The 17109-nt window shown below is 43.9% G+C and overlaps 1 protein-coding gene across 1 annotated transcript in view; it reads left to right on the forward strand.

Moving 5' to 3' along the window:
- Positions 1-897: 897 nt before the first annotated feature.
- Positions 898-17109, forward strand: part of CCDC28B (coiled-coil domain containing 28B) — a 28592-nt gene continuing 12380 nt past the window's right edge. Inside the window, exons 1-4 of the mRNA XM_066592236.1 lie at positions 898-1041; positions 6128-6291; positions 8901-9064; positions 16333-16478. Coding sequence (XP_066448333.1) covers positions 6131-6291; positions 8901-9064; positions 16333-16478 — 471 coding nt within the window. The 5' untranslated portion in view covers positions 898-1041; positions 6128-6130. The remainder of the gene's footprint in view (positions 1042-6127; positions 6292-8900; positions 9065-16332; positions 16479-17109) is intronic.

Raw genomic sequence — 17109 nt, forward strand, 5'->3', positions numbered from 1 at the left:
CCATATACTTAACTCCTCCTTGTCCTCGAAGCACTGCGCCTTCTCTTCTTGGCACTGCTGCGAACATCAGTGTGTGTGCATCTGGGCGCATCCTCCCTTCTACTCTCCTCTTGCAGAACCAAGGAGGAGAGGTCAGGGAAGGAGGATCCCGGGTGCATACTCGGACGTCAGAGTGTGCACCCGGGATAAGTGCCGTTAACAGCACCACTGACTGATTACCGTTCGGGGAGCCACTACACCATAGCCAGTATTTACTACCATGGTGAGCAGCCAATAGAGTGTGTGTGCCAATAGAGTAAGCCGGAAGAAGTACCCTGCGTTGGTACGAAAGCTCGCTATTATTACATCATGTATTTTTGTTAGCCATTAAAAGGTATCATATCTACAAGATTACGTCGTTTCTCTTGCTGAGAACAATCACATTTTGCTCTACTGGCTAACACGGTACCAGATCTTTGTTTTCATTATGCCAATAGAGAGTGCTATGCGTGCCCCAGGTTTGCCACCATGGCTATAGAGAGAAGACTTCTGACAGTTTAAGGAAATCCTAAAACATGACCTGTTGGGAAAACTTGAGGACTGGAGTTAAGAAACACTCTATGGGAGAAAGGTGTGAACTGTTGCATATGTTGGTGCTATGTAGTGTAAATAAAGATCATTATTGTATGCAGTTGTACTACGATAGCACTTGTGGTACGAGGGGACTAGAATAAATAGATGTGCACTGGTTTAGGGATGAGCAGGACAAGAGCAGTGAAAGGAGGAATATTGCATCTGGGAATGAGGCGCTAACACAGGGATTCCCAGCAGTGCCAGGGGGATGTGGATGATAGATGAAGAGGAGGGAGCATTGTGAGTGTTCATGAGCAGGGGACATTGGAGGAGGAGACACAGATGCAGAGGAGGGAGGAGGTGACAACAGAGTGGTACTGGGGATAATGGAGGCGTGATTAGTACACAAAGTACATAGAGATCAGTGCGAGGAGAAGGGATCATCTGCCTTCAACTAACTTCCTCCAGACCAGCTCTGGTCGCTGCCAGGTAATGTCAACTCTCACTTGTTTGGGTTTTCATCAGCCTTCATTTTATCCTTAAGTAACCTTAAAGTCTGGTGTTTGCTTTATGTCTTCTTTATGCCTCTTCTGTCATGGAGCCCCAAACCATCTGCTGCTTGTTGTGTTATGTACCAGCCACTCCCTGTATCCCGTCTTCTGTCCACAGTTCTCTCATCAGTCCTATATCATATTCCAGGAACAGCATGTAGACACCTATAGATTCTGATGTTTGTCTGTATACATGGGGTAAAGAGAGGAGTGTTTACTAATAGTATATATCAGTGGTTAAATATACAACATGATGTGTACACACTGGTGATTATGTACTTACAATCAGGAATTATATACACAATGTTGCTGTGGAGGTCTGCCACTGTATAAACACTGTCACTAATGGGAGTGATTGCTCAGAGTTTTATAGCTGGGTTCACCTTCACCTCGGGCAAAGATTCAGTTTAGACCCACTGATTTCTCATGTGAACGATGTAAGAGTTAGCTCTGATAGCCTGGTTTATACAGAAAAATACATTGGCTCCTTCAAACGAGAAATCATTCAGTCTTTCACATTCACTGTATAAATGAATGACTAAACGATTGGTATTTAACCCCTTAACACTGCAGTTACGTTCGGGGTGTGTATGGAGTGATATCGTAGGGCGATCCTGCTCTGTACAATCTGGGTACCAGCTGTTACTTACAGCCGACACCAGCCCGCAACAGCTCCCGATAAGCTACACTACTCATTGGAGCTGCTAACCCTTTAAATGCCGCAGTTAATTCTGACAGCGGCATTTAAATATCCTGAAAGTAAAAATACGTTTTAAAAAGGAATAAAAGTGGAAAAAAAACGTTTGCCATATTTATAATAAAAGAATCTAAATAATAAAAGAACATATTTGTTGTCACTGCATCTGTAAAAGTCCAATCTACCAAAGTAGTGTGTTATTTACCCCACATGTTGAATGTAGTCAGAAAAAATAATATATAGAACACTAGAATTTTGCTTTTTGGGTCACTCCGTCTCCAAGAAATAATTTAATAAAACGCGATTAAAAAGACATATGTATTCCAAAATGATACCATTAGAAAGTACAGGACGTCCCGCAAAAAAGGAGCTCTCGCACAACTATGTCGACAGAAAAATAAAAACCTTATGGCTGTAATCTATATCTTTGAAAAAAAATAAAAGTACAGCAAAAAAAAAATTATATAAGTTTGGTATTGAAGTAATCGTACTGACTCATAGAATAAAGTTATCAGGTCATTTTTGTTGCAGCGTTTACGCCGTAGAAACGACACATCCAAAATAGTGGAATTTAGTTTTTTTTTTTAATTTTACTCCACTTAGAAATTTTTTAAGGTTTTTCAGTACATTATATGGTACATTAAATAGTACCATTGAAAAATACAACTCCTACCACAAAAAAATTCCATCACACAGCTACGTTGATGGATAAATAAGAGTTACGATTTTTTAGAAGAGGGAGGAAAAAACAAAATTGGGAAAAAAAAGGGCCGCGACCTTAAGAGGTTAAACTGATTGCTAAGTGTACGAGCTAACAATGATTTTTAGTCCTGCAAAAAATGAACAATGAACGGAAAGTGAATGATTTATCGTTTGTCGTTCGGCCATTAGCTATGTCTTAGTTTGAACGATTATCTTCACTTTCGCTCCTTTGAGCGATTTTTTTAACTTAATTGTTGCATGTAAAAGGGCCTTAATCCTGTATCTGAATACTCTGGAATACTTGTTGGTGTCCCTCCTGACACGCAGCTCCCTGGGCACATGCCATGCCAACCAACCGCTAGCTATGCCTCTGTAAACAGTTTAAAAATTGAAGATGAATGCCTCTACAGTACCTTCACATGTGCAGATTTTACTGCGTTTCTCCTATAAGTTTCTTGAATAAAAAAGTTAGAAATGTTGTAATCAAAGTTATCTGAATTTGCTATAATTACATGTTATAGTTAAAAACCATGAGGATTAGGGCTCCTTTACACAACTGGGTTGTGCCAACGCTGTACCAATCTGCCATAGGTTTCCATGCTGCCCATCACACATATAGCGCGAAATACGTGCAATAAAGATCCCAGCATGTTCTATTTTGCCGTGTATTATACGTGCATTCACGCCAAGATAGTGCATGGCAATCGGCAGCCCACAGCAAGTACGAAATGTTATTGTGCACTTGCTGCTTGCCGCGCGACTGTCACATGTGAATTGTGTTGATGTGCAGCCAGCCTTAGAGGCATGTTGTTATTTCAGACCTGACTTTTACATACTGAAACCAACCCAGGCGTGTGAGCCCTGCTTTATACATATGCAGAACAGAACTCCGATGACTGACCTCTCTTCTGCATACTGTTAGAAATGTGACGGACCTCTCTTGACATGGGAGCTATGCAGGGAAATTTCACTATTGAACAATGTCCGACACTGGATTAGAAAGGGTTAAACTTGGTAGTGTTGAGAAAACTTTTTCTATAGCCCTCATAACAGAGTTCAGGGGCTTTGTACTCTGTGCACCCATTTACTTAATAGCTCTCTGCAAAATAAGCATTGCTGAGGAGGTTTAGAATGCTCTGGTTAGGGAGGTGAAACAATGGACAACCTCAGCAGCGATCAATTTAACAATGTATGGGCATTTTGCAAATGCTTCAGTGAAGCATCTAGTGCAGGGTTTTGTAGAGTATACTTGGAACCTGGCTAAGGGTTTCCTGGAAGACAACTGCTGTCACATTTATAGTAGGGATTGTAGAGTAGTTGGGGTCCCTGGTAGGGTGAAATGTTTCCCCATGAAAGGGAGAAGAGGCTACTCATTAATGACTGGGGTGTAAAGTACGCAGTGTTATTAGAGACATTTTGTTCTAGTGTTGTTGATAAAGAGTTAATGGAGTAGAGTAGGACACCTCTTGATGTCTGGTCAATGATATCACGTTAATAAATAGTTTCAAGTGTCACAGCAAGCACTATGTTGAATGATGCCAGGATACTTTCTAATGTCACCAGACAGATCTTATGTCACTAAATTATTTACCCAGCAGATCATGTTAGCGAGAAGAGAAAGCATTCTATATAATTCAGTGAAATAAATATTCTGATATGAAGTAAAGTGAAACTGTAGCTCGCTGGAGGGAAAAAGACCCTACATAAAACCAATAACGTTTATTGAATAGATTTTTTAAGCATTAGTCACCTATGTTTTCAATAGATAAGAACCCATAAATGCAAAATCTGAGTGTCAAAAAACACTAGTTATTAGTAACCGTGACCAGACGTCCTGATTTAGGCGGGACAGTCCTGCTTTGGGACCCTGTGCCCCCTTTTCCCCCGAGACCCCAGCAGGACAGCCATTTGTCCCGCTTTCGGGACGTCTTGTCACCATGATAGTGATTACCAGCGGGGTGCTGCAGCTCCCCGGCCGATAATCACTCTGCGTACGTTGTAGCAGTGGATGAACACACTGAGGCATCTGGGATCCTCCTTCTTCCCTCCCCTGACCTCTCCTCCTTAGTTCCGCATGAGGAGAGGAGAAGGGAAGAGGCTCTGCTGTGGGCGAATACACTGACTTCTGCCTGCAGCAGCCCTGAGAAGACAAGGTGCAGCGGCACTCAGAAGATAAGAAGTTAGGTATATGGGTTTCAGGGGGGCTCTAATACTTCTTGGGCTACTGTGGGGGTCATTGTTACTACTGGGGTCGATACAGGGGAGATTTTTAGCAATAGTGTCCCCTATATCAGCCCCAGTAGTAATAGTATTAGTACTGAGGCCACTGTGGGGGTCACTATTACGACTGAGGCCACTGTGGGGGGACACTATTACTACTGGGGCCACTATGGGGGTCGACATTAACACTGAGGAGCCACTGTGGCTTAGTCCTTTATATGCAACCTAATAGAGTATGGGAATCTGTTATTAAGGTGGTAGCTTGCCCCTTTTTCTATTAGGCCTTGTACAGCTACCAAGACTGTACATTTGTTACAGAATTTGCACCCCTGAGTACTGCAGGGAAATGTATTGAGTGCTGCAACTTCCCCGAAAACAACTGATCACTGAGAGTTGCTAGTCATCAGAATGGACGTAATGTAAAAATATTTTCTTCAAGATCCAAGAAAACATTTACACTTCTTTTTAAGGGATTGTCCACATTAGTATTTTTGCATGTTGCATCTGTAATTTTTTTGCAGTCTTGTAATCAATTTTCTCAGCGCCTTAGTCAAAATCTGAAGCCAAAACAACAGTATATGCGAAGTAGTGTCATGTAATGGAATTCAATATGAGCACATAATGAAAATCACACTATACTGCAAAAGTAATGCAGCCATTATATTTGCCGGTCACAGATAAAGTCTTGCTTTCTTGCAACAATGTTTATGATATAGTCATAGAATAATAAACTAAATATATCATAAACATTGTTGCAGGTATGACAGCTTGTACCTACATCAATTCTGGGAATTGAATGGGTGACTAAGCAGTCTCGGTAACTGAAATGAATTTCAATGGTTATTATGCCTGTCCATTTCAGATGGGCTAAACTGCTCTGTTCTTGGGACCATTACCCAGCATATGCACCAGCATCAATTAATGTTTTATAACATATTCTATTGATAGGCCATAAAGCATTGCTGCTGAGAAAACCCTTTAATGCTCTGCAGATTTCTGTTGTTTACTATAAAAGCCGTTAGGCTGGTTGACTCACTTTGCTCCATCACATGGCTTCCAGGAATAGTGTATGTGAAGAACAGATTCTGCATTAATCACTATATTCTAAATAGGCTATGCCTGTTCAGTTATAACATTTGTAAAGGAAAACTAGCGCTGCCCTTAATCCGGTTCCTAAAAATCTTCAATGGTCATTAGATGCTATACCATATCAATGGGCCACAGATTTTAGTTGACTAATAATATTGTGAACCCTACACTTGATTCTGACTCATTATGCTTACTGTAGTGTATGTGTCTGGAGGTAACTTGCTACATGTTTTAATATTGAAAAAGTAATTACGGTAATCCTTTAAACTTTAGTTTATCTTTAACTACAGTTTAATACATTTTTTCTAAATTACAGAACATGGAGGACAAAAGGAAAAAGAGGAGTCCAAAAGTATGTGTTACTCAAACGCTTCCACCAGCTCCTACGAGAAGACCTTCTGCTCCACCTAGTAAGAGTGCTACCTTTAGCCTGGGCCTCCCACATCCACCCTCACCAAAGCAAAGGAATAAGATCAAGAGGTAAATACTATGTCTGTCACTCATAGGAAATGTCTACATGGTCACCAATAGTGAAGTAGAGGGCACAGACCGGTCTTCTTGTTATTTTTGTCCTGTTACGCCTTTAATTGTACCATTAAAAAGACCATAGGTCTCTCTTCCCTGACCTTCATCTATGCATTGTATCCTACTTGACAAACTTAGTCAGTCTGAAAATTAGTGTTGGCATTAAAGGGGTTGTCTCGCGGCAAATATCAAAATTTTACATTACCCCATTCCCCCTGTCACCCCCCTGGCATAAAATAGCAATTTAAAGCGGTTTTTAAACCGCTTGCTACTCACCGATCCGACGAAATATGAAGTTTTAAAAATCTTCTGCCTAAGATGGCCGCCGGTCCTTTTCCAGGGATGCACTGCGGTTTTCTCCCATGGTGCACCGCGGGTCTTCTCCCATGGTGCACCATGGGCTCTGTGCGTTCCATTGCCGATTCCAGCCTCCTGATTGGCTGGAATCGGCACACATGACGGGGCGGAGCTACGATGACGACGCAGTGACCAGCTCTCCGGCACGAGCGGCCCCATTCACCAGGCAGAAGACCGCACAGCGCAAGCGTGTCTATAAAAGCAAGAAGCCAGCGAAATTAGACAGAGCCATGGAGACGAGGACGCTAGCAACGGAGCAGGTAAGTGAATAACTTCTGTATGGCTCATATTTAATGCACGATGTACATTACAAAGTGCATTAATATGGCCATACAGAAGTGTATAACCCCACTTGCTGCCGCGAGACATCCCCTTTAAGTGTAGCTTTTTGCGCCCCTCACTGATAGCACATAATGTAGTGCCTGTCACACTGATTGCAGTGACATCTGTGCATTTTGCTATGTATCTGTGCAGAAACTTGCATTTTATTGGTAGCAGCCAGACACAGAAGTAGTCCTCATATTCATGAGCTGCATCCCAGCTCCACCCAACCTTCCCTCCAGCCAATGATTGGCAGCTTTCTCTCTCTATACACAGTATTAGGCAGCCAGTCAATGGCTGGAGGAAGGGGAGCATTTCCCCAAAACTATTGCACAGATCCACACAGCAGACAAATCAATGTAATCAGTGTGACGGTCAGTACCATACTGCACTTTTCATGCGGTGCGATGCAACTTTGACAATAGGAAATCCTACTGTCAAAGCCCTAACCTAAGCCCCAGCTGCAGGAAAAAATGAAAAAAAGGATACATCGCCTTTGAAGCGCTGTCAGCCTGGCCGAATCTTAACCCCGGGTTCTTCTTCATTTCTCCTGGCCGGGGATTGTAAAATCCCCGCCTCCTGGAAGTGCTGCCTCTGATTGGCTGATGATAAGCCAATCACAGCGAGCGCTCGATGAACCAATCACAGCCATTCATTGAGCGCAGGCTCTAAATGGCTAAGCGTCAGTCAATCCCCGGCCAGAAGAGATGAAGACGACCAATGCCGGGGACCAGGAAGAAGCTGCAGCAGCGACGGACAGCGGTTCTAATGTGATGTATACTTTTTTTTTTCTGCCGTTAGGGAAAATCCTCGCATGTGGTCCTACAAATTCGTATAACTTTGTAGCACCACATGCGACTGTGCTACAAAATCGTGGTATCGCTGCGAGAAACTGCAGCGATATCAGACCAGCGATGTGATATCACTGCGATTTTCTAGAGGCAATGCAGTGTCGCCCGTGTGGATGAGGCCTAACTACCATTTAAAAATGTAGCTTGCAATATTTTCTTTTTGCAGTTGTATTGGAATCTATACTCAACTACATTTTTTAATGGAGTTTGTCTGCTGGGTCCGGACATACATTGTCCCACTGTTTTCCAACAGGATACGATTTAGGCATATATTTGGCCAGAAAAGCCTACACACTTTGGGAATTCTTCTCAGTGTATATGCAAATTATGCTCCAGGATGTATATTTAGCTTAAGATCTCAGTTTTTTTAGCTTGCGCTAGAGGAATGCAATATTCTGAGCCCTCCCTCACACGGGTGTTTTTTCTGCGATTAATGTGGCGTTTTCAGTGCCGTGCTAATCGCGGTATAACGCTCTCATTGTTTTCAATGGAGCTTCTCAGACAGCCACTTGATTAAAGTCTGTTATATTTTTGATGTTTAGCGTACCTCATCATGGCTGTGATTGGTTCATCAAGCGCTGATTCTGATTGGCCGAGCCGCAGTGCTTGAGAACCAATGACAGCCAGAGCTTTCTGGAGGCAGGGATTTTAAACCTCCAATCCAGGAAGGGCTGCCTGAAGACTGCAGAAAGGTGTGCCAAAGCTGCAGAGGAGACACATGTCAGAGCTGACAGTGCCTGATAGGTGATATAATATATATATTTTTTTTTATGCAGATAGGGCTTATTTTAGTGCTTCTACAGTAGGATTTCCTTGCATTCAACAAGCTACAAATTGCAGTGATAAGCTGGACTTCTATACCAAATTTAACAAAGACAATTCGGATTTGTAGAAAATTTTGGATCAGTGGACATTTGAAAAGTTTTACATATATTTCTCGTATTCCTATAGAAAAGAAATGTATTTCATGACCAGGACATTTAATAATGACTGATTAGTACAAGAACAGGATCTCACTTTCTCTTTGTTCTTTAGGGGTATTAAGGATCGTGCTCGGCCTGCTGCTCCATGTGAGGTGGCGACTCCTGGGCCTAGTCTTCAACACTCCTTCCTAACTGATGTATCCCATGTGTGTGAAATGGAAGGCGGTCTCTTGAGTCTTCTCAATGACTTTCACTCTGGAAAACTTCAAGCATTTGGTAATGGGGTTTGAGGAAGCAATGATATGCAAACTGATGAAAACATGCTTAACATCTTGTCCGTTGAACAATGGTTAATAAATAGGGGTTGCAACTTCTTTTCACCCTAAACTACCAGACAATATGGAAAGGGACGTAGTTTGGGGCATACCCTAACATATGATTTTACATTTGTTATTCTGTCTGCAAATGTATGAATAAACTAATAGTTGTCTGTCGCTATTCTAATATTAAGGCACTATGCTCCAAGGCCCCTTGTATTAAGTTGTCAGCCGCCAATACCTCATGTCCTGTGTCGCTAGCTGGCGATGGCTCTGTAATAAAGTGCTAGGCATAGACACCCCTATATGGGGGACACTAGCCACTGATGCCTTCATAAAAATGCAATGGTTTTTCTTCTCTTCTTCTTTGCAGACTTAAATGAAGATTTCTTCCAGCCATAAAACATCTCTGTACACTCTCTCCATCCTGGGCATATCCCATTGCCCCTCTCAGTACTTAGGCATAGTACTAGTGCCCCATCTGTGGACCATAAAGTAATAGTGCCCTCTCTGAGGCTCTGTTTACTAACAGTGACTCAACTACGGCTCCACTTAGTAATAGTACCCTCTCTTTGGACCCACTTACTAGTAGTGCCCCCTTTGTGGCCCGACTTGAGACCACAGCCCGGCTTCCAATAATCCAGCCATCGGCAGATCAATTTACTAACACACTAATATTGTTGGCTGCTGCACGTTCTATGCACAGCATGACAAGACTCCTGCCCAATCTTTTGCACTCCGGCACATTGTACTCTGAAACAAAGAGACAGGGAAGGTTGAGCTGTGTTCTTTATTGAGCATATATCTGACTATAGTGTAAAAGTAGATAAATCACATCCTCTGAGACACAGTGACAAAAGCACTCCAGATTTATTCTGACAAAAGGCACCATTTATAGTCTTTCTTGTCAGGAAGTGACCAAGTGAGTTGGCGCAGAAAATGCAATAATTGACATAAAATTGCAACTTCTTATTATATGTAATTTGCATCAGCAAATTTTAATTAATGTGAAAATCAAAGTTCAGGAGTATTCGTCAAAACAATAGATAATATAATTCTGGGATTAACACCATTTAGTATTAATTAGTGAAAAAAGCATACATCATTAGTATAAAATTAAGAAAAAGGGACTATATGATTAATTACAAAGACACCTATCATAACTCAAAAATAATTGGAATTTGCAAACAAAATAAACAATCATGATTGACCCATCTTATCTTCCACATAAATTTGTCTTTTCATAAGCAATCTTGCTTATCAGAAATAATGTTTATTTATTCTGTGTATTTCTGAGGAAATGCCATCCTCAGAGTATATTTGTAAAGCGCAGTTTACACGCAACGATTATCACTCAAAATTCGTTAAAACGTTGGCATATGAGCTATAATCGTTGTGTGTAAATTCTACCATCATGCACTCCTTGATTTTTAGGGGAGTTTAAAAACCATTGTTCAGACCGCATGTTGTGTTCTCCACTGAAGCTAGAGACAACATTGTATTCTCTCTGCAGTCCATGCCAGAACAGTGGAGCTGATTGCAGAGCAGCTCCAGGAGGCTTATTTACATGCAAATGAAGCTAATAAAGTACTATGGGGCATTGGGCCCCATTCACAGGGGCGACGAAGTCACACAATTTTGTTGCGTTTTGACAAATTGCGTGTTCGTTTAGCCCATGTTTCCCTATGCAGCCTTCCTTTCTGTTGCATCGCAACACATGAAAACACGATTTTCGTGCGGTGCAATGCAACTTTGACAGTAGGAAATCCTACTGTCAAAGCCCTAACCTAAGCCCTAGCTGCAGGGAAAAATTTAAAAAAAGTATACATCACCTTAGAAGCAATGTCAGTCCGGTCGCATCTTCTCCGTGGGTCCCCAACACTATTCTTCTTCATCTCTTCTGGCCGGGGATTGAAAAATCCCTGCCTTTTGGAAGTGCTGCCTCTGATTGGCTGTCGCTTAGCCAATCACAGCGAGCGCTCGATGAACCCATCACAGCCATATATCGAGTGCTGGCTCTGATTGGCTAAGCGTCAGCCAATCACAGACAGCGCTTCCAGGAGGCGGGTATTTTTCAATCCCCGGCCAGAAGAGATGAAGAAGACCTACAAAATCGCAGTGTCACCACGGGAAACTGCAGCTATATCGCACGGGCTATTGATGTTATATCGCTGCGATTTTCTCATGGCGATGCCGTGTCGCCCATGTGCCCATTAGTACTTTATGCAAAACAATCGCTAAAACTTTCAATCTTTCAACCATTTCAAAGATTATCTTTGCGTGTAAATGGGCCTTAAGGTGTATTCCTATGGGATTTTCACCAATTGTCTATTTTTAATTAAAAGTAGATTACTTAAGTCCAACAAAGTGTCAAGCAGGTGCTTATTAGCAGCTTCTGAGAACTCCAGAAGTTCAAGGTCACTCGTAACAATTCTATACCAGTAGTCCTAGAATACAATATTTTTTAAAATGCAGCAATGATCAAAATATAACATAGTTACAGAATACAAGTTTTGATAGAATTTAAATGAAAACACATGTCTAAAAACACATTATTTTAACAGTAGTGTGTGAGTAATAAAGATTGATCTGCTGGAGGTTCAGGGCGGATACCATGGCAACTTAATAACTCACTGGCAATTAAGATTGCCAGTAAAGGACGATTTACACAGAGGGATGATCGCTCAAAAATCGCTTTTCGTGCACTGCTAGCTGATCGTTAAATTCAGTCCAACCTAAAAATTGTCCTTCAGCCTTATCAGCAGTTCTTTAAGGGTAGCGCTGATAGCATTGTTTTTCCACTGGAGAACAAAGGATCTAAATGCAGATAAGAGCCCTCTAGCTATTAACTGCTTTCAGCTAAGGCCGCCTGCAGATGAGCGGGTCGGATCCGGCGGTGAGAATTCTCGCCGCGGGACCCGACCTGAGCGCCTGCAGAGATGAGCGTGTACTCACCCGCGCCCGGCGGCCCCGACTCTTTCATGTGCCGGCTGCAGGGCAGTCGGCGCATGCGCAGACCGAAGCCGGCGGCCGGGTGAGTGATGTATCTGTGTGAGGCTCTGTGAGCCCCGCACAAAAATAGGACATGCCGCGGTTTGTTTGCCGTGCGACATTTTGCGCGGCCAAACCGCGGCCGTCTGCATAGGAGTGCGTATTTTAATGCACTCCTATGCAGGCTTTGAGCAGCGGAAATCCCGCGGGATTTCCGCCCGTGTGCAGGCGGCCTAAGACTTCATTGAGTAGCTTCTTAAAAGTTTATGCAAAATGATCGCTCAAAAGCTGTCACTCAGACTGTCGTTTGAGTGATCATCGCGCTATGTAAATGGGCCTTTAAAAATACTCTCTAGTACTAGCCTTTTGGTGTAATTTTTGGTTGGATAACAGTCCTTTTAATAAAATTAATGATCTTCAGAGTATTGAGAAATATACTATAAATTTCCTTTTTATCATTAAAAGGAAGTATTGCCTTGTCAAATTCTTAAGTGATAACTGACATTTCAAATAACTTGTGCTTATGCAAAATAAAGCAATTTAAAACCTAAAATGACATTTTTGTGCTGAAAATACCTCTAAAGTACTGGCTACTAGGGTCTTCTAATTTGCTCTACAGCCTTTTGTTATGTTAAGCTGGTCTATAGTAAAGGCCCATTTAGACACAACGATTATAAGCCGTCTTTTGAGCGATAACCGTTCCGTGTAACTATACTTACATCGTACAGTTTTCGTTATGCTGTCCTCATCATTGTCTTAAAGCATGCTGATAGACGTGGGATACAGCTGATATTATTGTTTCAGCTGTACGCCGCTCCCTGATAACAGGCTGGGTATGAAGAACAGTGCGGTCCAGCTCTGTTCTCCATACCCGGCAGGGTGCACTCGGCTGTATAACAGCTGGGCGTTCCGTGCAGAAAACATCTGAATGCAGACGACAAGCGGGGACACCCCGCTTGTTTTCTGCATCCTCCGCTGGCAGCGCAAGGTGATCGCTCATATTGAGCGATCATCTTGTGCTGTAAATGACAATGATTATCGCTCAAAAGTCGCTTGAGCAACATCTTTTGAGCGATAATCTTTGTCTCTAAATGGGACTTAAAGGAGATGTCCCGAGGCAGCAAGTGGGTCTATACACTTCTGTATGGCCATAATAATGCACTTTGTAATATACATTGTGCATTAATTATGAGCCATACAGAAGTTATAAAAAGTTTTTTACTTACCTGCTCCGTTGCTAGCGTCCTCGTTCCCATGGAGCCGACTAATTTTTGGCCTCCGATGGCCAAATTAGCCGCGCTTGCGCAGTCCGGGTCTTCAGCAGTCTTCTATGGAGCCGCTCGTGCCAGAGAGCGGCTCCGTGTAGCTCCGCCCCGTCACGTGCCGATTCCAGCCAATCAGGAGGCTGGAATCGGCAGTGGACCGCACAGAAGAGCTGCGGTCCACGGAGGCAGAGGATCCCGGCGGCCATCTTCAGAAGGTGAGTATGAAGACGCCGGACCGCCGGGATTCAGGTAAGCGCTGTGCGGGTGGTTTTTTTAACCCCTGCATCGGGGTTGTCTCGCGCCGAACGGGGGGGGGGTTTAAAAAAAAAAAAACCCGTTTCGGCGCGGGACATCTCCTTTAAGAGAGATAACAAGGCAGATAACAGAAAGGGGAGGAGGGTGATGATGCATGCTGCCAATAGAAGTATATGGAGAGGATAGCTGAAAAGGTCATTTAGAAGGAGCATTGTGAGGACAGCCCTGTATGTTTACCAAACAATTGCAGGGTACACTCCTGAATATTCTAAATGGCTAAGAGCAGTAGCTAAAAAGAATTTTCCCAGGTTTGCTTTCAGCTGAATGTCAGATATAGAATACAGTTCTAAACCCACTAGTTTAAGGCCTTTATAGGCATCCATCCTATGCATGACAGAAATACTTGTCCAGGATTAGAAAAGCATGCCTGCTTTCTACAATAGTATAAACAGTGTCACTCCTGTCCATTGATGTTCTATATTACACTTCAGTTCCATTGAAGGGCATAGAGCTGAGTAGCAATACCACACAAAATCTGCAGTCATTGGTGGCGCTGTTTAGGTTTTGATCAACACCTTTTGGCTGGATTCACACAGGCGTCTGCGTTTTTACGTTCGCCTACTGTCGACGTAAAAACGCGTGTACGGGTGCACAAATTTAAAGTTTGTGCGCCTGTGCAGAGAGCCCTGAGCCGATGTATGTACGCCGAGGCCGCAATGCCGTTGGGCGGGAGGAGACAGTTTAGCCCTGCTAAACTGTTCCCCCCTTACCGTATCTCGGCAAGGGGAGGAGGCGGGACAGGAGCAGAGCTAGTGCCTTAAAGGGGTTGTCCCGCGGCAGCAAGTGGGTCTATACACTTCTGTATGGCCATATTAATGCACTTTGTAATATACATTGTGCATTAATTATGAGCCATACAGAAGTTATAAAAAGTTTTTTACTTACCGTATATACCGGCGTATAAGGCGACGGGGCGTATAAGACGACCCCCCAACTGTCACCTTATACGCCGGTATTCAGTGGTGAAAAAAAAAAAATTCATTACTCACCTCCCACGGCGTCCTGTCGCGCTCCGGCAGGATGTCGCTCGCTCCGGGAGGCTGTCGCTGGCTCCTCGTCCCCGGCGCAGCATAGCTTTCTGAATGCGGGGCTTGAAATCCCCGCTTCCAGAAAGCTAATACACACGCCGGCAGCCATGACATCATTGAATGGCTGTGATTGGCTAAAGCGCACGTGGCTTCAGCCAATCACACTATTCAATGACATCATTGAATGGGTGTGATTGCTAACACGTGCGCCTTCAGCCAATCACAGCCATTCAATGCTGTCATGGCTGCCGGCGTGTGTACTAGCTTTCTGGAAGCGGGGATTTCAAGCCCCGCATTCAGAAAGCTATGCTGCGGCGGGGACGAGGAGCCAGCGACAGCTTCCCGGAGCGAGCGACATCCTGCCGGAGCGCGACAGGACGCCGTGGGAGGTGAGTAATGAATTTTTTTTTTTTTACACTTTTTTTTTTTTTGTATTACCGGCGCATAAGACGACCCCCGACTGCAGAGCAGATTTTTCGGGGTTCAAAAGTCGTCTTATACGCCGGTATATACGGTACCTGCTCCGTTGCTGGCGTCCTCGTCTCCATGGTGCCGACTAATTTTCGCCCTCCGATGGCCAAATTAGCCGCGCTTGCGCAGTCCTGGTCTTCTGTTCTCTTCTATGGAGCCTTTCGTGCAGGATGCCGACTCCGTGTAGCTCCGCCCCGTCACGTGCCGATTCCAGCCAATCAGGAGGCTGGAATCGGCAATGGACCGCACAGAAGAGCTGCGGTCCACGGAAGAAGAGGATTCCGGCGGCCATCTTCACAGGTAAGTATAGAAGTCACCGGAGCGCGGGGATTAAGGTAAGCGCTCCGGTAAACTTTCTGTACGTCCCTGCATCGGGGTTGTCTCGCGCCGAACGGGGGGGGGGGGTTGAAAAAAAAAAAACCCGTTTCGGCGCGGGACAACCCCTTTAAGCTTCCATCCCCTCTCTGCCCCTTGTTGCAGCCAGCAATGGGAGGGGGTGGGGCTTAGCTGTGCCCCTTCACATTGCAAACAGCCGGCAAGGCATGGAGAGGAGCAGGGAAGGCTGTGGAAGTTTAGCAGTCAGGCTGCTAAACTCCCCTTCACCTCTCTTCTCCGGCAGCTGTCATAGGCTCCCATAGGAGTCTATGCAGCCAACGGCGGTGTAAAAGTGCCCGGACGAAATGCAGGAAATCTTGGCCAGCCGAGCACTTTACGCTGTGGAAATACACCCATTTGCACTGATGCATTGTAAACCAATGCATCAGAAGCAGGGGCGTAACTATAGGGGATGCAGAGGAAGTGGTTGCACCCGGGCCCGGGAGCCTTAGGGGGCCCATAAGGCCTCCCTTATACATATTGGAAGTGCAGTACTATTAACAAAGAATTAAAATTGGGGGCCCTGTTACATATTTTGCATTGGGGCCCAGAAGCTTCAAGTTACGCCTCTGATCAGAGGGGCAGCGTATATCGGCCGGGTGTGAAAACCCGGCCGATATATGCCAGTGTGAATCCAGCCTTAAAGTTGTATGTATATGTACATGTGTATAGTGCCCTGGAATCAACGGTCCTTTAAAATAAATAATGTATATTTTTCTAATCTATTCAGTCTATGCAGTTTGTTACATTTAGCCTTTCCCATGGTTATCTATTTCCCGTAGGCCGAGTATGCTCTTTTGAGCAGCTGGAACGAGTGAGAGAGATGCAAGAACAATTAGCACGTCTTCATTTCAGTTTGGATGTGTGTGCAGAGGAAATGAGAGATGAGACCTATGCAGAGAGGAACCTGGAGCAGTTACTAAATAATGTAAGACTGAAATCAATCTATTAGGCATTATTTATCAAAGTAACATGTCCATCTACATTTTCCTTTAATTAAATACGACTGCTGAACACAGCTTTCTTTAGCAATCATGTAAAGCTTAAAGAAGTTGTCTCACAGCAGCCCATACCTGAAATGCAGCCCGTCCGTGTTCACAAGTTCCCAAAGTGTGGAGCAGCGGAGCACGTGCACGAGCACTACCACTCCTATTCACTTCAATGGGACTGCTGGAAATAGACAACCCATCTCTGGCAGTCCCATTGAAGTGAATAGGGGTAAAGGTGCGCATGCATGTCCTCCGCTGCCCCACACTTAAGGAACTTCAATATGTGACCAGGCTGCATTTCAGGTATGGGCTGTTGAGAGACAAACCCTTTAACTCCAAGGTAAAATCTGTAAACTAAAGGCCCATTTACACGGAGCGATGATTGCTCAAAAATCGCTAAAAAGCGATCATTTGAGCAATAATCATTGCATCCATCGTGCACTTTTCGTGCACTGCTAGCTAATCGTCAAATTCAGTCCAACCTAAAAATCATCATTCAGCCTTATCAGCAGTTCTCCACGGGGAGTGCTGATAGCATTGTTTCCTGTCAGAGAACAAAGGAGCTGAATG

The sequence above is a fragment of the Eleutherodactylus coqui genome, chromosome 1 (genome assembly GCF_035609145.1).
Source record: "Eleutherodactylus coqui strain aEleCoq1 chromosome 1, aEleCoq1.hap1, whole genome shotgun sequence".
In the NCBI taxonomy this organism is placed as follows: domain Eukaryota; kingdom Metazoa; phylum Chordata; class Amphibia; order Anura; family Eleutherodactylidae; genus Eleutherodactylus; species Eleutherodactylus coqui.